Source organism: Mauremys reevesii, linkage group 6, assembly GCF_016161935.1.
Source record: "Mauremys reevesii isolate NIE-2019 linkage group 6, ASM1616193v1, whole genome shotgun sequence".
Taxonomy (NCBI): Eukaryota; Metazoa; Chordata; order Testudines; family Geoemydidae; genus Mauremys; species Mauremys reevesii.
The window spans coordinates 10,063,482-10,086,514 of record NC_052628.1 but is presented as its reverse complement, the minus strand read 5'-3'; the positions used below and the strand labels follow the sequence as shown (position 1 = coordinate 10,086,514).

The following is a 23,033-nucleotide window of genomic DNA, read 5'->3' as shown; positions in this document are numbered from 1 at the left end:
TTTGTTTCAAATTGCACAGTATTATTTTCACCGTGGGGCAAGGAGTCGTCAACAAATCCAATGTTCAATGTCTCGTGCACCAATGTTGCTAGATAAATAACTTTGTAGAAAAGGAACATTATAATAAGTACGTAGAGGGGACAGAAGAGTTAGGTAAGCTTTTTACAGACTTCAAATAAGGTTTCATTTTAAGGTTTGAATCATTTCTTAGGACCATAGATTGTTAAAGCTGGAAAAAATCTAATATATCAGCAATTCCCTTCTCCTCTGAAGACAGAAGATAGAGACTGAGGCCAGGTCGACATCTAAAACTTAAGATGATCTAGCTATTTAACTCAAGACTGTGAAAAATTTCTCAAAATAGTTATGTCAATCAAATTCCCAGTGTAGCTATGCCTAGGTCCATAGAAGGATTCTTGTATTGACCTAGCTACCACCCGTCAGAGAGGTGGATTACCTATATCGAAGGAAAAACTCCATCCATTGATGTAGGAAGCATTTACTCTATGGCATTACAGTGGCACAGCTACAGTGCCAAATCTGTGCCACTGTAGCAGCTGTAGTGTAGACATACCGTGCTTCCCATCTGACTTACTCAGCACTTACACCAGTGTATCTCCATTGACTTCAGTGGATTTACTCCAGATTTGCCATGTAAGAGAGAGCAGAGTTGGGGCTATAATTTCCTGATTTAGGATGTGTTATTTCCTACAAACTAGATCTAAAGGCTGCTCCCTTTGAAGCAAATGGAAAAATCCTTCATGATGTCTGTGGGAACCAAATCAGGCCCTTTGTTATGTTATCTGAACTCATTTTGAATAACTAGTTCACTTCTGAATAAACACCTCTCTCTTTTTTATTGCTTAATATAATCCAAAAGGTTAATAAGGAAGAAAATTTAAGATGTGTCAGTCTTTTATCATCTGCTGTAAACATGAACACAAATGTGTTTTTAATCAACACCAACAATATGTGGAGTGCAGGGTAGGCTCCTTCACAACATGGCACCCTCTGGATGTTCCTGTCATTTATGGCTAATCACTGGAATTTGTAGTCAGCTCCACTTCTCCAAGATGTTGGTGGAGAGAGTGTGTCTACATTTAATTATTTTTGTTACCGCCAAATCCCTTTCTTTTTCTCTGTGCAGCGGGCCAGGATAATTTCTTACACTCCCCTCCCTGCTATGACTCCTGATTTTTGTATATTATTATGAATATTCTTACTGTTGAAAAGTAATACTTGCCTTTGCTTGTAAATCTTTCTTCACCATCAGCCTCCATGGTTTTATGGACTTCAGCCCTGAGGAAAGCCAGACAATGCTTGCTTTTTACTCTCTGAGATGGGACCCGCCTTATCCAGACTGAGCCTCAGCTTCACAACCAGACACTGATCTCATGCAACTGCACCAGCTAGGGAAAATATGGTGGTGGTTCAGAACTGAGCCCCAACACCACACACCAAATCCCTTTCCTTAGGACCTGATCCAGCTCCCATTAAAGACTAGAATAGGTGGGAGGGATAGCTCAGTGGTTTGAGCATTGGCCTGCTAAACCCAGGGTTGTGAATTCAGCCCTTGAGGGAGCCACTTAGGGATCTGGGGCAAAATCAGTACTTGGTCCTGCTAGTGAAGGCAGGGGGCTGAACTCAAGGAGCTTTCAGGGTCCCTTCCAGGTCTATGAGATAGATATATCTCCATATATGATCATAGAATCCCACTGACTTCACTGGGACTTGGATCAGGCTCTAACTCTCCCAGATGCTTCATGTGTACATTAAAAAAAGAGAGGGGGAAACAGAGAACCTGACAGTAGCTCATTTGAGAGAATCTTCAAGGCAGAAATGCAGTTGCCCAAAACTCTGGGATCTCTCACGGAGGAAGAATTGAGGTTACTCCATCTCTTCTGCTGTGCATGTTGATGTGTCAGCAGCACTTCATGGTGAATAGCACTAAAACCAGCTGACAGGCTTAAAAGAAACAGCGTGCACATGACTTAGAAATGCTGTGGTGGATGCAAAGAAAATCTTTCTTCAATGCCTGAACAGCCACATTGTAGGAGTTCAAAAATTCTTTACGTTGCAATCATTCTGACTCTTGGCATGAGACTTCTGCTATGGTGTTATAGCTGTTTTCCCTGTCACTTCATCCATTATAGATCAACCATTGGTAGGCAGGGGACTCTCCATCACTGGAGGTTTTTAAGAACAGGGAAGGTTTAGATAATACTTAGTCCTGCCTCAGTGCAGGGGACTGGACTAGATGACCTATTGAGGTCCCTTCCAGTCCTCTATTAATATGATCTGTGAGGTTGATGTTGGGTGAGAATTGGTGCTCATAGGCTGTGATTCAAGGAAATCACTGCTATTCAGAGAAAAAACACTTACACATGCACATATTTTAAAGCAAGTGTTTAAGTCCCCAGTCCCTTTGATTTTAATGGGACAATGGTGGAGAGTTAATCATGTGCTTAAGCGCTTTGCTGAATAGAGGCCGTAGGACCTGATTGAAAGGCCATCGAAGTCAATGTGCTTCTTTTCATTGACCTCAATGGGCTTTGGACCAGGCAGTCCTTTTCCAGGAGGACAAAGGGTAGCAACACCACCACATTTGGCTCTAAACTCTTTTATTGGCAGTCTATGGATATGTCTACCCTACATGAGCACAGTGGACCTAATTACAGTGATAGAAGGGATTCTTCTGTTACTGGAGTAAATCCATATCTCCGAGAGGTGGCAGCTAAGTCAACAGAAGAATTCTTCCATCCACGTAGTGGTGTCTACATCGGGGCTTCAGTCAGATTAATTACATTGCACAGGGTGTGAAAACTTTCACAGTCCTGAATGATGTAGGTAAGTGGACCTAACTTTGTAGTGTAGACCAGCCCTCAGCAGACGGAAGGATTTAATAGGCAGAGGAATTGAATTTCTCTCTGTTTTATTGCTCCTCCTAGATAAGAATTGAAGCACATCATCAGGGGTTTGTGGGAAAGTATAAAGTGCCATGGCTCAGGCCGGTCTTCTGTGAACAAATATAAGACTTCTTTCCCCAGGGCTGTCAATCCATCAACATTCATGTAATTTAAATTTACTACGAAAAGGAGAAAACAAAATGTTATTCATTTTGGAACCATAACACATGGAAAGAATTTTATTTTTGTCCGAACAGCATGGCATTTTTAAAGCAGAATATCTACAGGTAGAAAATAATTGCTTTTTATGGAGCATAGGTATAATAAACATGAGGTAAACAGGATGTGCTTAAAATAAATGTTACTAGAGAACTTTAATAGGGTTCTTTGATTTCACACACACACACACACACACACACACACACACACACACACACACACACACACACACACACTTAAATTAGACCCTTAGTACTATGCCAAACTTTTACAGCAGTATATGATAGCCTCCTTCATTCTCATAATTAGCAGATTCCTGGATCTTGCAAATAGAGTGTCTGCTTTTTCCTCATAAAGTGAGTTGCACTAAAGCAAACTGGGATTGGAATGATCAATGGACATTCTCCTTCAGTTATCAAAATAGGGAAGAAGCATTAGGGAGCTGTCTGGTATTAAAATCCCAATACAAAATCTTTAGGAGGGAATTTTGTTGTATAAAGTATGCTAATGGTTAGAAATAAAATGAACACACAGCAATAGAAAAAATAAATCCTGTGGTACCTGAAATTAACTAGCAAGCAATTACTAAGAAACTGCTCCATGGAATAGTCCATTAAAATGGATTAAATCACCTGCTTCCCCAATATACCGTTTAAGATGAAACACTTCTGACATCTTAATTTTTGTGTAAAAATGTGGGTGTGTCAGCATAAGCCACTTCAAATAGCCCTGACAGAGCCTTGTCGCTAAAAGTCAGTGTGTGTAAGTGCTCTTTGTCAGTACTTTGTCGGCACTTTTACCAACAAAATACTTCCAGCCCCATGAGCAACATTAGCTTTGTCAGCAGGAGAGCGCTCCTGCTGACAAAGCGTGTTCACACTGCCACTTGCGTCGGCAAAACTTTTGTTTTTCACGCGGGGGATGGTGGTGTTAAGTATCCATGAAAGACAAAAGTTTTGTCAACAACTTCGCAGTGTAGACATACCCATAGTCTTAGTACACCCACTGACATGTTTTTTTCTAGGCATCACAGCAAAAGAAAGTTGAAGAGCGATTTGAAGGAGGTCAATGAGGCAGTTTTGCAATGTTTGTGAAGAGCTCCTTCCATTTGTGAGGGGCAGCATACAAGAGAGCACAAAGGTGACTGAAAATTTAATCATAGGCTGGTGAGGTCAGCATCAGCGGCGGAGTGAAGGCAGGAGTCAAGATTTCAATAGTACATAGGAGCTGGTAGTTAGAGTGACATAGGCTCTAAAGGACTTTGAAGGCAGTTTGCATTTGATGGAAAAGTGGGAACCAGTGAAGGACACAAAGAGAAGGGTTATATGGTCAAAGGAGTGAACTAAAACATGATCCTTAAGAGTGCGTTGAATGGAGATAAGTGGGGAAGGCCCACATTTGCCAAGGACAGAGAAGAGTCAAGACATGAAATGCTGAGAGCTTGGATGAGAGTCTTTGCTGTGTATTGATTGCACTCCTCCTTTGAACACGGCTCCAGCCTGGGTGGCTATGAGTCAGCTGCAGGAAATGTAATGGTAGTTTGGTGAGCAATTGGCCTCCTCGTCTGTTCCAGGTGGGTATCTTTGTGCTGTGTAATGGTATACGTATGGCTCATTAAATCAGATGTCTGTGATCCAACTGCACACCTCATTGTTTTCTGACTACGGCAGTGGTGTCAGGCAATTTGCCTGGGTAATCCTGACAGAGGCTGAAGTTGACCGCTGCAGGTGGTTGGCAGCTTTATCACCTATTCTATAAAGATTCTTTGCATGTATCTAAGCCCTTTCATCACAGGATTTTGAAGTGCTTTTCAAACAATAATTAATTCACACACTACCTCCATGACGTAAGCAAGGATTAGCATTGAGGAATGACAAACAAATCATTTATAGCAGTTTTCTCAGCTTATTCTGTTTGCAGAATTATTTCCGTGAATTATCATTGGACTGTAAATGGTTTGTGAGCAGCTCGGTAAAAGTAATTGAAATTTAAAAAAAAATTGAGCTGTGGTGATTAATTTTGATTGGACACACAGACCTCCTGGGATTGTTCTTCTTCCTGGTTTGGATGAGCATAGCTCTTAGAGTCATTTGTCCCATAAATTTGCGTATATTTACAAATTCAAAATTACCCTTCCATGAATAGTGAGGGTAATTAACAATTAGAATAGTTTACCTAGGGATGTGGTGTATTTTCCACCACTTACAGTATTTAAATCAAGATTGAATATCTTTTTTAAAAGATATACTGTCTCTAAAACAGAAGTTATGGGTCTAATGTGAACTTTATTGGGTGAAATTCTTTGACCTGTGATATGTAGGAGGTCAAAGCAGATGATCATAAAGGTCTTAAAATCTATGAATCTATTAGTATTCTCCAATCTTCCCTTAAAATTCACTAATTCCTGGGAGATTCATGCCAGTAAACTCATTCACTGGAATAGTTGCTGGAAATGAAAACAAAAGGAGCATTGTATAGCTGTAGTTAAGTCAATTTCTAGTGAGTTTCCCAGAAACTTTTTTGTGCTCTAATTAATTAAACACATTTACCAGGCACACAAGTGTAAAGTCACGCAGAAAATCAGTAGTGGTTACAGAAATAGAATCTAGGAATCCTGACTTCCAATCTGCTTTTCCAGCACTGAGTACCACTGCCTCCCTGGAACTTGATGGCATCTGTCTTGTCACTTCACAACAGAGAATAACAAGTAATAAAGGGAAGATAGGCTTGCTGATGCATCTGAGGAGGCAAACTCCAAACCCTAGGGCTGACATTGCCTTTTAGAACACTTTTGGCTCTATGTGCAAACAGATGTCAACTTGGGGCAGGGGGAGAAACTGATCAGCATTGCCACTAATTCAATGTCCTCAATGCCTCACTAGCTGGATGATTTTCCATCCTGGACCACTGGCCCATTCAGCCTGTCTTTTATTGCACAGTCATAAACATGAATGGCAGAAAATAAATAGTTACAGCTAATCAAAGGATCTACGTGACCCCATTTGCCTAAGATAGTGAGGGTTGGATTGAAACCTGAGGGCTAATTTAGGAAAACATTAAATGGTTGTTTTCTGTTGCAGAGAATAAATAAGATGTTTGTAGTGATGTGGGGGAAATATTTAAAACTAAATGTCAGAAGAATTGTAGAAATATCCTCCCATTTATATAGCATATGATGAGTGGCCGGGGGCGGGGGGGGGGAATTAAGGCATATCTCCTTTGCTATCAAAATCCTGTGCTACATTTGCCATCATTCCAGCCAGGGAGCCCTGGATAGGATTCCCTTTAGAGTTTAAAAATGACTCATTGGTGACCCTTTAAAGGTTTAAATCAGATCCAGTTTAGATGAACATCACAGATTACTGATGCTTATCCAGAGTTTATTTGAGCTTTCTGAATCTACAAAATTGAGTTGGAAACTTCACAAACTCTCTCCACAGTTTTCTCTCACCAAAATTTCAAATATCTCTTTCTGCTTCCAGACATGGTTAGGTATAACTCAAGAAGGGTTTTCTCATAGTGTTTTATTAGTCTTAGCTCTGGCCAAAACCAGATATGAAAAAACCTCAACTACTAAAGATATAAGTGAATTCTTCAGAATGAAGAACCTGATTGTCCTCTTACTGACACCAGCATGACTCAAGACTAGGGGTATGTCTACACTAGAAATGTTATCGTGCTGCAGCTGTGCCTTGGTAGTGCTAGCACTGTAATGTGGATGGCAAGGGTTCTTTCATCACTGAAGTAAATCCACCTCTCTGAGAGGGGGTTGTTATCCAGGGTTTTGTGAACCCAAAGCAGTGATAACTTAACTCTTTTTCTTCAGGTGGCGTTAGGAATAAATCAATGGGGACACAGCTCCTCCATCTGATAAATGATTGATACAAACAAGAATCATTTTACCTAAAACTACTTTTTATTAGGTCTCAAGCACACACACATATATGCTGTAACAGTAGGTTCAGAGCACCCCAAACATTATAGTTACCCAAAGTCTGAGATGGTTTTAAGTGATCAACAGCCAGGCTTCTGGGGGCCCTCCTTCTATCCAGCTGAAGGGAGTTTAGGTATTAGCTCTTTGCCCAAAGAAAAACTTCCTCAGACTTCTCCAAAGTGTATTCTTTTGCTTAATCTTTTACAATTAATTTAAACGAAGCAGATAACTCATAGTGACTCCTGGTGGGTTATCAATTCTCCTAATTTCAGCAAATTATTCATTATCTCTCTTTGATTACGTTATCAAAACATTTTTAGTCATAATAACTATAAAATGTATATGTCAGGGACACTTAAAGCCAAGGTAGGCTGTCAAAAACATTCATTCCATTCTCATGGTACATGACTTCTCACTCCCATCCTCCAATTCTGATTAGCAAAACTGCATTCATGCAGCTGTTTGACCTTGCCTCTCAGAGCCCTGCCGATCATTCCTAGCTATGTGGTATTTAGTTTTCAGCTTTCAGTGGCTGGGCACAAAAAATGGCTGACTGCAGTAATGTCAAGTTCTGGGGCAACAGGGTAGCTAGGTCAACGGAAGAATTCTTCCGTCGACCTAGTGATGTCTACTCCAGGCCTTAGGTTGGCTTGATTGCACTGCACAGGTTGCAAAAATATTCTTATCCCTAAGTGATGTAGTTAAGCCAACCTAACTTTGTAGTGTAGACTGGCCCACTGAAGACAGTGGATTTATAGGACCTAAATGGGACTTCGGTAGAGCAAAGGCCTTGTGCTGACCTTCTGCACAGGGGTGAATTTCTTCCTTTAAGATGAAACAATGGTTACAATATTTAACATCAGTGTGACTTACAGGAGCAGTTGTCCTGAAATGTGACAGAGGTGTCATTCTAGTGTTTTGTGGACTATGCTTTTGGATATGGAAGATTCTCACTGCTTGCTCCAGGGAACAGCTACAGGCAGCTGCCATTAATTGTTTCCTTTCAGTGGCAAAGAATTAGAGTGAATCATACTATTCTCTCTTGCACAGACATTCTATGGGCTGACTCACTGCTTCACTACTTCCATATTACACCAACATGGAATTGGTGAAGTCAGTGCGAGCTGCTGGATGCTCTTCATTTTTGAAAATCAGGCTACTCTAGCTGACTAAATATGAATTTAGGAGCATAGGCTATTTAAATTTTGTATACTTTTTTAATTATTAAGTTGTAAGATTTTACAGGCCTAAAATTTTCACACCCAATTGGTTTGGGTTGTTCAGATAAACTCCAGATAAACCTCCAAACTCTTGGAAGCTTATTCAAACAAAATCTGAATTCCAGAGCTTTTGAGGCTCCCTCGTCTTTTTAAGGAATCTGCAGAATTTAAAAGAATTCTAAGTCATTCTAATTATAGGTGGACTTTAACTAGAAGACTGGATCCAAGCTTCCTTGAACTGGAAATGGGGAATTTGGATCCAGATTCAGAATAGAACATCCTGGCTTAGAACATAAGAATATAAGAACGGCCGTACCGGGTCAGACCAAAGGTCCATCTAGCCCAGTATCCTGTCTACTGACAGTGGCCAATACCAGGTGCCCCAGAGGGAGTGAACCTAACAGGCAATGATCAAGTGATCTCTTTCCTGCCATCCATCTCCATCCTCTGACAAACAGAGGCTAGGGACACCATTTCTTACCCATCCTGGCTAATAGCCAGGACTTCACCACCATGAGTTTATACAGTTCTCTTTTAAACACTGTTATAGTCCTAGCCTTCACAACCTCCTCAGGTAAGGAGTTCCACAAGTTGACTGTGCGCTGCGTGAAGAAGAACTTCCCTTTATTTGTTTTAAACCTGCTGCCTATACATTTCATTTGGTGACCCCTAGTTCTTGTATTATGGGAATAAGTAAATAACTTTTCCTTATCCACTTTCTCCACATCACTCATGATTTTATATACCTCTATCATATCCCCCCTTAGTCTCCTCTTTTCCAAGCTGAAAAGTCCTAGCCTCTTTAATCTCTCCTCATATGGGACCCTCTCCAAACCCCTAATCATTTTAGTTGCCCTTTTCTGAACGTTTTCTAGTGCTTGGGCCCATGTCTATAAAGTGGAACTGATCTATATTACTGAATCGGCACCAGAGCTTGAGTCATGCTGCAATGCTCCGGAATGCCATTCCAGCACTGTTTTTGGGAGCTGGAATAGCACTTCCAGTATGTGTTCCAGCACTTTTTTTTTAATGACTGGAGCACTGATCAGCACCCCTTGAACTTTGAGGCAGTTTGGAGCTACATCTAGAAACAAACTTTACATAGCTACTTAAGGCTTGTCTAAACCAAGTGTTACTATGCAGAAAGCTGGGGTGTCAATCTACCTCGCGCTAGGGGCCATGCGCTGACTGTCTGTTTGGACCCTGCTACCACGTTCTAAAAGTAGCACAATAGCAGGGTCTACATGGACGCAAGCTAGATTTACACCCCAGCTTGCTGTGAACTGGTTGTTTAGACAAGCCCTAAGATTGTAAGTCTCACAAGACAGGGACCATCTTTTTGTTCTGTGTTTCTACAGTGCCTAGCACAATGAGGTCCTCGTCTATGATTGGTTCCCTAGGCAATAATATTATTATCAACAGCTTTTGTCCATCTGTAAATCTAATTGTGATTCAGTGGAAAAGCCCCAGTAATGTTGACTATCATAACCTCGAGCAGCTCTTTTTCCAATGTAAATGGTGACATTTTCCCCAATGCAAAGGGCCAGTGAAAGACTAAGGCATCACTTCAGTCCCTCTAAAGCATCACTTTGGTTCTCAAACTATGGGACAGGCCTCCCAAGGGAAGCATAGGAATGTGTCAATGGAGGTGCGAGCTGTGTGCTTTTATGGGTTGTTGTTGCTGTCGTTGTTTTTAAGAGCTCTAGCTGTCAGCCAGGTGTTGTTGGGGCTCGTGCAGAAGGATCGTGCCCAGCGGGGAGGCAGGGCTAAAGGGGACAGCCAGAGTTTTCCCCCGTCCCCACTCCTTAACCGGGAACGCAGAAGTAAGAGTGGCAGTGGGTCGCTAAGTCTGCTGTGAAAAGTGATATTTGTCAATATATCTTATCAATTTGTCAATATCACTTTTCACATTGCTACCCTTACTGCTGCATTGTTGCTGACACAGAGATGCCTTCAGAGCTGGGCGCCCAGCCAGCAGCTGCTGCTCTCTGCTCTGCCTTCAGAGCTGGGTGGCAGTATATGTACTTGTGGAGACAGGGCGGTTGTAAACAACTACAGACACAAAGAAGAGGATCCTGATCAAATACGTTTGAGAACCCCTGACTTGTCTAATGACTTTGTGCTTGTCCCCTGCACCGGAGTGAATTTCACCGAAAGTGAATAAGTACTCTGTGTTTGATTGAAATGACACACATGGAAAAGCAGAACACTAAGATAGAAATTGATTGGCCCTTCCTGTAATTTCTAATGGCAAGTTTATGATTATTTTTGTAATTAATTCCTTTAATTTGTGCTATCTGTGGTATGTGCTTTACAACAGCATCATTAAAATGCATAGACTGCAAAAAAGTGAGATGCTTTTTTTATAGAAAAGAAGATGAAATCATCATATTGCAAACAGAGTAATGAGTTTTAATGATAATTAGTGGTATATGAATAGATTTCAATAACAACAATTAATATACTCTCAATCGCAATTACACTAAAGTATTGAGAGGACTAGCCATTAACAGATTGGGATCATTGGTTTTATGAACTAATCTTAGCCCAATTCTTGCTGTCATGCAACACAGCTTCTTTGAATGTTTCAGAAGCACATAGTAATGCAGTCGTCTATCCGTAACTGATCAGGAAGGGTTGTTGAAAAATGCTCAGGAAAATATGTAAATTGTTGTGATTCTTTGGAAGGGAAAAGGTAACTGAGCATTTAAGTTTGATTGCAAGATTTTTCCCTCTCCTCCCCCTCCCCCCGTTAATGGATGCTATTTTGTGTGTGGGTGAACCAGAAGATTATGTTGTAGCTAGCAACAATAATAAAACAAGTGTAATGAAGCATACTAGTGAGCAATATCAGGGCAATGTGAAAATTAAGCTACAAATAATTATAATACTAACATTGGCTGTATTCTAATTATCCCATGGCCAATAATACAAGGATGACTAGCTGAACCCAAATGTATTTGGTTTGGAGTAATTTCAGCATGGAGATGTGCTGACTATGGAACTAGTATTGTATTTATTTTCATGAACTATTTTTCCAGTTATTTAAACTCTTTGCTTTTTTCTTTCATAACACTATTACACATGCTGATAAACCATGATAAATGATAATGTAAAGTCACCTTATATATTGCAAGATATGGAAAGAGTGTAGGTCTGGTGCTTTTAGCCAGTCTTATAACATAAAAACAAGGGAGCATTCAGTGAAACTAAAAGGCAGCAAATTCACAATGCACAATTAGTCTATGGGATCCATTTTCACAAGGCAGCATTGAGGCCAAGAGTTTAACAGGACTGGAAGAAAATGAACATTTATATGGATAACAAGAATATCCTGTTATAATGATCACTATTGAAAAAAAGAAGTAAATTATATTTTTGGAAAGGATATACACCCTTAAGCTTCAGAACTTATGCAAACATCTAGCTAGTGATTTTAGGAGGAAATGTATTTGTGGGCTGATTATTTCATATCTGCCTTCTTTGGGATTTCTTGCACCTTTCTCTGAACCACCTGGCCATTGTTAGTGAGAGGATGCTGGACAGGAAGGCCAGTAGTCTGATCCACTATAGTAACTCCTGTGTTCCCTGTGTAACTATTCATAGTAATTAATGTTCTCAACTAGTGCAAGTCAGAAATGTTCTATCTAAATATTTTTTTGAGAGAGAAAAGGTGGATGAGGTAATATCTTTCTGTTGGAGAGAGTGAGAAGCTTTCAAGCTCACACAGAGCTCTCCTTCAGGTCTGGGAAAGGTACTCAGAGTGCCACAGGTGGAGTAGATTGTTTAGCATAAGAAGTTAACACATGTTCTAAGGGATCATTCCAGATGAAGTGGTCTGTTAACACCCTTCCTTTCATAGAGGGAAAAGGAGGGCAATTGGGGAGGTTTTTAGAGGATAATAGATTGTTGTAATAAGCCATAAGTCTCTGTTCAGTCTGTGAATTTTAGTGTCTAGCAAAGTTATGAATTTAAGCTCCCAGGCTCATCTTTTGAAAGGGTTGTGCAGGTTTCCTTTGAGGATGAGGACTGATAGATATAGAGTGATAACTTTGTGAAATGTATTCACCCATAGGTGATTTGGTGTTTTTATCTTTTTATCATTTTCCTGTGTGAGTTCATCTGAGAACAAAGTGATTGTTGGTTTTCACCCATACAGTTGTTATTGGGGCATTTAGTGCACTGGACGAGGTATACCACATGTGATAGGCATGTGTAGGACTCATGGATCTTGAAAGGTGTGTTGTGGGGGCTGTTGATCATTGTAGCAGTGGAAATATGGCTGCAGGTTTGGCATCTGTTGTTATGTCAAGGTGTGGTGCTGCTTTGGGCTGGCATGTCTTGGTCTGCGGGAACCTTTCTTCTGATGATGAGCTTGGTGAGGTAGGGGGTTGTTTGAAGACCAGAAAAGGGGGTTCAGAAAAGATTTATTTCAGGATGATGTCCCCACTGAGTATGGGTTGTAGTTGTTTGATAATATTCCGTACAGGTTCCAGTGTGGAGTGGTAGGTGACAACTTGGGATGTGCAGTCGGTGGGAGGAGGGGCGGTATTTCTGTATTGAAGCAGGTCCCTCAGGGTATTTTATTGGCCTTCTCCATGATGCGGTCTACTTCTCTGGTGGAATGTCCTTGTTTGGTGAAGGTGATTTTGTGTGTGTTAAAGCGTATATCCCCGACTTTCTCCTCAGAGCATATGCTGTGGTGTCCGAGTGCCTGGCAGTAGATAACAGATTTCTTGGTGTGTTTGGGGTGGATACTGGATCTATGAAGGTAGGTATCATGATCTGTGCGTTCCCTTTAGCAGAAGGAGGCACATACTCAGCCCGCTGCCTGACACTTAGTGATTTTCTAGCCTGCTCTGCTTCTGCCACTCTTTAACAGGGTCTTGCCTGGGATTATTGGCTATCTGCCACTATTCCAGTACTAAGAGGAGGATCCAGATATGTGAGGTTCCCTAGAACATGTACTGAATCCCTCTTCAGTCTGCCTAGTGTCAAACTATTGTTATTAAAACCAGAAGAGGGTCAATAAGCGCATCAGTGGCTCCTGTTTAGACGCTACAATCATAGAATCATAGAATCTCAGGTTGGAAGGGACCTCAGGAGGTCATCTAGTCCAACCCCCTGCTCAAAGCAGGACCAACCCCAACTAAATCATCCCAGCCAGGGCTTTGTCAAGCCTGACCTTAAAAACCTCTAAGGAAGGAGATTCCACTACCTCCCTAGGTAACCCATTCCAGTTCTTCACCACCCTACTAGTGAAAAAGTTTTTCCTAATGTCCAACCTAAACCTCCCACTCTGCATCTTGAGACCATTACTCCTTGTTCTGTCATCTTCTACCACTGAGAACAGTCTAGATCAGGGGCGGCTCTAGACCCCAGCGTGCCAAGCAGGCGCGTGGGGCGGCTGTTTCCCGGGGGGGCGGCATTTGGCTCCGGTGGAGCTCCCGCCGGCATGCCTGCGGCAGGTCCACCGGAGCCCGGGACGAGCGGACCTGCCGCAGGCATGACTGCGGCGGGTCCCCTCTTCCCGCGGCTCTGGTTGAGCTCCCGCAGGTATGACTGCGGCAGGTCCGCTTGTCCCGGGCTCCGGTGGACCTGCCGCAGGCATGCCGGCAGGAGCTCAACCGGAGCCGCGGGAAGAGGGGACCCGCCGCGGGACCGGGGAAGGGCAGCGCAGCGCTCCACGCTGCTTGGGGCAGCCTACTTTCTAGAGCCGCCCCTGGTCTAGATCCATCCTCTTTGGAACCCCCTTTCAGGTAGTTGAAAGCAGCTATCAAATCCCCCCTCATTCTTCTCTTCTGCAGGCTAAGCAATCTCAGTTCCCTTAGCCTCTCCTCATAAGTCATGTGCTCCAGCCCCCTAATCATTTTTGTTGCCCTCCGCTGGACTCTCTCCAATTTATCCACATCCTTCTTGTAGTTTGGGGCCCAAAACTGGACACAGTACTCCAAATGAGGCCTCACCAGTGCTGAGTAGAGGGGAATGATCACATCCCTCGATCTGCTGGAAATGCCCCTATTTATACAAGCCAAAATGCCATTAGCCTTCTTGGCAACAAGGGCACACTGTTGACTCATATTCAGCTTTTCATCCACCGTAACCCCTAGGTCCTTTTCTGCAGAACTGCTGTCCAGCCATTCGGTCCCTAGTCTGTAGCAGAGCATGGGATTCTTCCGTCCTAAGTGCAGGACTCTGCACTTGTCCTTGTTGAACCTCATCATATTTCTTTTGGCCCAATCCTCTAATTTGTCTAGGTCCCTCTGTATCCTATCCCTACCCTCCAGCATATCAACCACTCCTCCCAGTTTCGTGTCATCTGCAAACTTGCTAAGGGTGCAGTGCACACCATCCTCCAGATCGTTAATCAAGATACTGAACAAAACTGGCCCCAGCACCGACCCTTGGGGCACTCCACTTGATACCGGCTGCCAACTAGACATGGAACCATTGATCACTACCCGTTGAGCCCGACCATCTAGCCAGTTTTCTATCTACCTTACCGTCCATTCATCCAGCCCATACTTCTTTAACTTGCTGGCAAGAATACTGTGGGAGACTGTATCAAAAGCTTTGCTAAAGTCAAGAAATAGCACATTCACTGCTTTCCCCTCATCCACAGAGCCGGTTATCTCATCATAGAAGGCAATTAGGTTAGTCAGGCATGACTTGCCCTTGGTGAATCCATGCTGACTGTTCCTGATCACTTTCCCCTCCTTTAAGTGCTTCAGAATTGATTCCTTGAGGACCTGTTCCATGATTTTTCCAGGGACTGAGGTGAGACTGACTGGCCTGTAGTTCCCTGGATCTTCCTTCTTCCCTTTTTTAAAGATGGGCACTACATTAGCTTTTTTCCAGTCATCCAGGACCTCCCCCGATTGCCATGATTTTTCAAAGATAATGGCCAATGTCTCTGCAATCTCATCAGCCAACTCCTTTAGCACCGTCGGATGCAGCGCATTCGGCCCCATGGACTTGTGCTCGTCCAGCTTTTCTAAATAGTCACGAAATACTTCTTTCTCCACAGAGAGCTGGTCACCTCCTCCCCATACCGTGCTGCAGAGTGCAGCTGTCTGGGAGCTGACCTTGTCTGTGAAGACAGAGGCAAAAAAAGCATTGAGTACACTAGCTTTCTCCACATCCTCTGTCACTAGGTTCCCTCCCTCATTCAGCAAGGGGCCCACACTTTCCTTGACTTTCTTCTTGTTGCTAACATCGCTGAAGAAACCCTTCTTGTTACTCCTAACATCTCCGGCTAGCTGCAACTCCAAGTGTGATTTGGACTTCCTAATTGCACTCCTGCATGCCTGAGCAATACTTTTATACTCCTCCCTGGTTATTTGTCCAATCTTCCACTTCTTGTAAGTTGTTTTTTTGTGTTTAAAACGAGCAAGGATTTCACTGTTGAGCCAAGCTGGTCGCCTGCCATATTTACTTTTCTTCCTACACATCGGGATGGTTTGTTCCTGCAACCTCAATAAGGATTCTTTAAAATACAGCCAGCTTTCCTCGACTCCTTTCCCCGTCATGTTATTCTCCTAGGGGACCTTGCCCATCAGTTCCCTGAGGGAGTTGAAGTCTGCTTTTCTGAAATCCAAGGTCTCTGTTCTACTGCTCTCCTTTCTTCCTTGTGTCAGGATCCTGAACTCGACCATCTCATGGTCACTGCCTCCCAGGTTCCCATCCACTATTGCTTCCTCTACTATTTCTTCCCTGTTTGTGAGCAGCAGGTCAAGAAGAGCTTTTCCTCTAGTTGGTTCCTCCAGCACTTGCACCAGGAAATTGTCCTCTACACTTTCCAGAAACTTCCTGGATTGTCTGTGCACTGCTGTATTGCTCTGCCAGCAGATATCGGGGTGATTAAAGTCACCCATGAGAACCAGGGCCTGTGATCTAGCAACTTCTGTTAGTTGCTGGAAGAAAGCCTCGTCCACCTCATCCCCCTGGTCTGGTGGTCTGTAGCAGACTCCCACCACGACATTACCCTTGTTGTTCATACTTCTAAATTTAATCCAGAGACTCTCAGGTTTTTCTGCAGTTTCATACTGGAGCTCTGAGCAGTCATACTTCTCTCTTACATACAACGCAACTCCCCCACCTTTTCTGCCCTGCCTGTCCTTCCTGAACAGTTTATATCCATCCATGACAGTACTCCAATCATGTGAGTTATCCCACCAAGTCTCTGTTATTCCAATTACATCATAATTCCTTGACTGTGCCTGGACTTCTAGTTCTCCCTGCTTGTTCCCCAGGCTTCTTGAATTTGTGTATAGGCATGTAAGATAACTCACTGATCATCCTGCTGTCCCAGTATGGGGCAGGAGCCCTCCCCTCTTGCACTCACCTACTTGTACTTTCTCCCGATATCCCACTTCCCCACTTACCTCAGGGCTTTGGTCTCCTTCCCCCGGTGAACCTAGTTTAAAGCCCTCCTCACTAGGTTAGCCAGCCTGATTGCAAAGATGCTCTTCCCTCTCTTCATGAGGTGGATCCCGTCTCTGCCTCGCAGTCCTTCTTGGAAGACTATCCCATGGTCAAAGAATCCAAACCCTTCTCTCCGACACCATCTGCGTAGCCATTCGTTGATTTCCACGATTCGACGGTCTCTACCCTGGCCTTTTCCTGCCACAGGGAGGATAGATGAGAACACCACTTGCGCCTCAAACTCCTTTATCCTTCTTCCCAGAGCCACGTAGTCTGCAGTGATACGCTCAAGGTCATTCTTGGCAGTATCATTGGTGCCCATGTGGAGAAGCAGGAAGGGGTAGCGATCTGAGGGCTTGATGAGTCTCGGCAGTCTCTCCGTCACATCATGAATCCTAGCCCCTGGCAAGCAGCACACCTCTCGGTTTTCATGACAACATAGAACTGATTCTAGTTTTGTACTGGTATAACGCTATTTAATTCAGTGGTGGTGATCTCTGATTTACACTGGGGTCAGTGGAAATTGAGATGAGGCCACAATAGTGTAACACTGTTGAATTCAGTGTAGATATCTCTTTACTAGCACCTCAGTCTCTCTCATCCTCTGCCTGTGACACCCAACATTTTATTTGACTGAGGACTGATATGCTTTTGTCTGACTGAACTCAATGGGCTCAAGGGAGGGGTGAAACTTAACTGAAGAGTAGGTTCAGTGTTCTAATGGAGTTAACTGAAGAAAATCAAGACTTGGGAAGACACCAGAGAGTGCTATCTAGAAAGTGAAAAGACAGTTCTAACAATAGCAAAATCTAAAAGAAATGAATGGATTAGCAATACTATTGGGCAGAAGTGGAAAAGAGCATAAGTGTAAAGCAAAAATTCACAAATGCTAATGCATGTGAAGAGACAATAATCATCCCCGCCCCCTCCACAAACTATCACTTCCCTAGCTGTGGACTTCCAAATCCATCAGTTGCTCTCTGAGAAGCCCAAGGCAGGAAGAAAAATTTTATAGAGGTGGGGCAATTGCTCCCAACCCACCCGAGCAAAGAGTGAAATCGTATGCATGGAGGGTTCCTTCATGTAGGGAATTTTACCTGAGTTAATCTTGGCACTATGTGCATATAAAAACAAAAAATAATAGAAATTGGAAGTATATGCAACCCGCATTAAGAAGTTGTCGAGGAAGGAGTTAACCCTCTCATTCCAGCTGGAGGAAGACCACTGTGTTTTAAGGACGAGAGGGCTGGACTAGCTTTGTGGAATTAATCCCCCATATGAGACTAATATGCTGTAAGGATGTGGGGTCTGATCTGCCAACGAATCAGAGAAGTATGTTCATTGGAGGCTGCAGTTGAGGGGACCAAGAGGGTCAGGTGTTTTTGCACATGGATTTAGGGAAACATACTTTTGGATCTACCTGAGGAAAACTCTGACATATGTATTTTGTTTGGCCCTAAGGGAGCAGCACATACTTTATATTTTCTTTGTGGATTTAACGCAAACCTCAGAATGAAGGTAAAAGTGCACCTCTACCTGCACAGCTTATTCCTGTTCCAAGAAGCTCTCATAGCCCCTTATTGTTTCTCCCTTATTGCAGGATTTCCCCTACTTTCTAGTGCTTTTCCCAGTGAAAGAACAAAATGGACACCGTGTAGAAGCAGGCACGTGGGTTTATTACTCACAGCGCTGGCAGATTGTCACTTTGCTTATTAGGCTCACAGACACTGCCAAACAATTGATTACAATGGATTATATGGAATCTTCATGGGCGGAGGGAAGTGACGGGGTAGGAGGTACCAAGCCCCTGGATAGGTCTAGCAGCAAAACAAGATAAGCATAGTAGCCAATAATCTGAAGATTACATAATGTCTCCGCCCAGGGTTTCAGGTTAACATATGACATATTGTTAGTACACAGATGTTTTACTTTAAACAATGTATAAAGTGTATTCGTATAAAATATATATGTTGAATTCTGATTCGGGATCCATAGGAATGAGGTAGCCCTTCTGATTGTCCAACAGGTACATTCCTGGGGGTTAAAGCAAAAAGACATTGAAAATTACATAGCAATAGAGATTGTCTTTCAAGTTGCCCATTATGCTTCTAAAGGCAGACACTGGCATCTGGGAGGGAGGATGTCATATCTCATACTGACATGCTTGAATCTCTTCCATGAACTCAAGGTTGATATGTGGGAGAGCATGGCTATCTTTTCTTGCAGAGGAGTGAACATAGACACAGACACAGGGCTCCTTTCAATCCTTTGGTCTTTTTGCAGTTTCAGTTAAGAGTGCCAATTACTGCTCCCCATCTGGCGTTTTGCTGACCATGCTTATCTTAGTAAAAAGCAAGGTTGTCTCTTGTTTGTTCTGCTTCTCTTAGCTAATATTGTTCACTGTTTGCTAGGCCTCTCGGCCTCTTGACCAAACTCTGGACTTTGGGCCTGTAAAAGTTACTGACATAGCCTGTTTCAGGATTTTACATACACAGCACGTGGATTCTGGCCCTTCACCCAGCATAGTGTTAAATATATGCATTGATAGGACCTCTATCACTTACTAGATTTCCAGTTGTTACAAAAATCTCCACTCTTTCCTTTGGAACAATGACACAATAATACACACACACTGCTAAATAAAAACATAGGGCCAGATCCTAAGCTACCGTAAATTAGTGTAGGTACATTGAAATCACCAATTTATACCAGTTGAAGATTTGGTCCTAAAGCTGTTTAAAAGCTGCGATATGATGATATGGACTTACAACTCGACTGAAAATGAAATTGGTATTGGCTCACCCCACGAAGGCTTCATTTACAGTGTTCAGTTATTGAGGAAATGCTAAGTTGTTTTTATTATTATTTATATAAACAATGAAATGTTGGGAAAGTCTAAAATAACACAATAGATGGTTAATCAAGGACATCCACAATAGACAGAGATAAATGAGGGAGGCTATGAATGCTACCCACCAACCATCTGCTAAACTAAATCAAAAGTCATAATAAGATAAAGTAGAACTCCTTTGTGGCTAATTTCCTTCCAGCTGCACCTACTGTTAAGAAGGACTGCTATGAAAAGCTATTCATTAATTGTTTCTTGTTTTTTTTTTTCACAGAGCCAACTTAAATCTGGGGATAGGAATAGCTATAAAAGGCTTCTCAGGCATGATAATAGTATAATAATAATAATAATAGTGTGCACTTAGAGCTTTTCATCTCGGAATCTCAAATTCTTTGCAAATATTAATTTAGGCTTTCATAACCCCAGTGAGCTTGGTAAATGATGGGGCTAAGCAAAAGTTTTGTACCAAAACTTGAAAACAGGTGATACTCACTTTTTGTTAGTATATGAGATGAGCCAATTTTTGTTGTTGTTTGTTTTTGATGTTTGCATGGATTTCTACTTGAAGTCTGTGATCTTCAGAGATGATTTTAGCCAGAACAGACCTTCCTTTATAACATAGACCTCTTTCTTCTGAACGGCCTGGGACCATCTTAGCTTTTAACAGTAATAATTAGAACAGTGCAAAACTTGGCAGTTTCTGCCCATATTGGTTTAAAGTGAACATTTCCCCCCACAATTTTGGTTTGGAACACCAAAAGTCATCACTGGAGCTGTTGGTGGACATCCTTCCTTTCTTCTATTTACTGCACAGCTGTAGAGCTGGTTGGATTTTTTTTTCCTGCATTAGACATTTCAACAAAATTTATCATTGACATTTTGGTAGGAAAACTAAAACAAACAAACCAAAACCAAGAAAAATCTTTCTTCAAAAATGTAGCCAATGTTCCCCTCACATTTTCAGCCCATTTGAGTTATATAATAATCATATTATTAATAATTAATCATACTATTTAGTATATTTTTTGTGATTTTGTAAAGTTCTCAGCACTGGCCTAATCTACCCTCACTGAAGACTGTGATGGATTGAATATATATGTCAACAAAATAAGATTGAATTCTATTCTGTATAGGTTCTTATGCCACCCTCCTCACTATAGTATCTGAGCACCTTTTAGGAGTGCAGTGACATGACTGGTCCTCTCCCCAGGGGGATAATTTTATGTGCAGTGATTTATTTTGGTGGGGTTTTGTTTTTATTTTATTTTTTAATTTCACTTTTTTTTTAAATATACCCACTGCTCTGTATTTATATCAAAGACGGCAGGTCAAAGAAGTGTACTTTGCACTTGGAGCAGAAGGTGATGACGTTTGTGATGATCGTTAGCTGCTGTGGGAGTTCATGGCCTCGGAGAAAGTCCTATTTCCCGCACAGAGAAGCTTTACCTCCATTGTGCCTCAATAGATTTGTCAACCACAGTACTCATCCTGAAGCTTTATGCAACGTTTTAGATATCCTGGATATGGGCAACTGAGCATTTTGAAGCTAAGGACTGATATCTTGAAGAAGGCTGGAGAGAATCTAAGGGAAGCCAGTGTAGACAGCAGAGAACAAGTCTGATGTACTCAGAGTAGCCTGCAATATTGAGGAAATGCATATGAGCAGTCTATACTATTTGGAGTTTCTGAAGGGCTGAAGTCTTCATACCCAGGTATATTATATAATAACAATGGAGGTGGGAGCCTGAGTTAAGCTTTAAAACTCCCCTGCCAGACAAAACTACCATCTTCAATGAACTATGTGTATGGTCCATCAGCTACCACTTTAACTGACAGGCAGACTGATCTGTTAAATGCAGTCTGGGAGATGGGTCATTAGGCCTTTGAAAGGTGGCTATTAAAGGTGGTTGTATTCTCAATGGGATATCTTTTAAGCTTTGGCTAGCAGGTTCAAAACATTATTGTGTGTGTAGATAACTGGGGGAAGCTGGATTAGAGGACGGGACATCTGCCATAGTTGATGGGAAGTATATGTAGACCAGAGCTGGTCAGAAAATGGAATTTCTGTTATCACCAAGAAATATCACCATTTAAAAATTGTTTTCACTCCAAATCTGTATGAAAAGACTAAATTTCCCATGAAACAAAAATTCCAAAAATATTCAATTCAAGACCATCACAATGATTCATGTTGTTAGTGTTGAAACATGATAATGTAATATAAAATGCTAAATAAATATGTTATACATACTATTAAATATAATTTAATTAAACTAAATGCATCCAAATGGAACATTTTTACCTTATTGAAACAAAACATTCACCATTATAAAAACAAAACAAGAAAGTTGAAATGTCATTTCAACTTTTTTCCCATCTAAAATGTCATTGAAATTGACACATTCCTGCCAAATGCTTCGCTTTTAGTGAAACTGCATTTTCAAATGGAAAACTGTTCTGACCATTTTTTTTCAGCCAGCTCTAATCCAGACAGACACACATACTAGTATTGCCAGCCTCAAATGTTCAAACATCATGAGTCAGGCTCACCAAAAATCATGAGATTGGCTTTAAAATCATGAGATTATATACAAATAATAGATTTGGGGTTCTTTTTATTTGCCTCTGCTTTTTGAGCCATTAGGGTGCACTGGGGTCACATTTTGAAGCTTTCTCCACAGCCATGAGGGCTAGAAACCTACTTTTTCTTTAAGAATGAAGGATGGACTCATCAAATGTCCACTTGACTCCAGGAGTTGGGGCTTTAAGAAAAACAATAATTATCATGAGACTCATGACAAAATCATGAAAATTGGCAACACTGCATACATGGGGCAGACGGAAGAGAGATTACTAAACATACATAAGTAAAGATCTCTCTCTCTCTCACACACACACACGCACACACCAGTAAGGGGTTTGAACTCTGACACTGGGGTCATGTCTACAAATTGATTTTTGGAACATGTATCCATGCGGGGGTGTGGGGGGTGATCTGTAACTTGGGCTGATGCTGCTTTGCCTATTGTAACTTCTGCAACGGGTAAATCTAGGTGTGTTAAGCAAACTCTTTTTTTTAAAACACATTTTCTCTCTCTTTTTGATAAATCTGTTGTATGGAGGGAATTTTCACCCCGTCCATGCTTTAGGTAAAAGTGCATGCTGCAACTGTCATAAACAGATAGTTAAAGGTTAATGCCTCTTTTACCTGTAAAGGGTTAAGAAGTTCACCTAGGCTAGCTGATACCTGACCAGAGGAACCAATGGGGGAACAAGATGTTTCAAAAGGAAGAAGGGAAGTTTCCTTTGTTTAGTCAGTTTCAGTTTCAGCCAGAGTGAAAAAAATCAAGGAACCAGCCTCTTATCAGAGTAGTAAATTTTAGAGATGGATAAATAGGTTTATGTTTATTTTCTTTGTAACTTGTCTTGGTACCATTAAGGGAATTATCAAATTTGGGTATTCTTGTGTGTATTAAGATTTT

At 41.8% G+C, this 23,033-nt stretch overlaps 1 protein-coding gene across 3 annotated transcripts in view; it reads left to right on the top strand.

Moving 5' to 3' along the window:
- Window positions 1-23,033, top strand: part of RIT2 (Ras like without CAAX 2) — a 285,276-nt gene that overhangs the window by 182,519 nt on the left and 79,724 nt on the right. The window contains exon 5 of one of the 3 annotated variants that reach the window (XM_039544694.1): window positions 20,872-21,683. The exons of 1 other annotated variant lie outside the window; for it this stretch is intronic. In XM_039544694.1, the coding sequence (XP_039400628.1) occupies window positions 20,872-20,916 (45 nt within the window). In that variant the 3' untranslated portion in view covers window positions 20,917-21,683. Of the gene's footprint in view, window positions 1-1,273; window positions 1,384-20,871; window positions 21,684-23,033 lie in introns of those variants that run through there. One more of the 3 variants, XM_039544695.1, reaches the window with a different exon arrangement.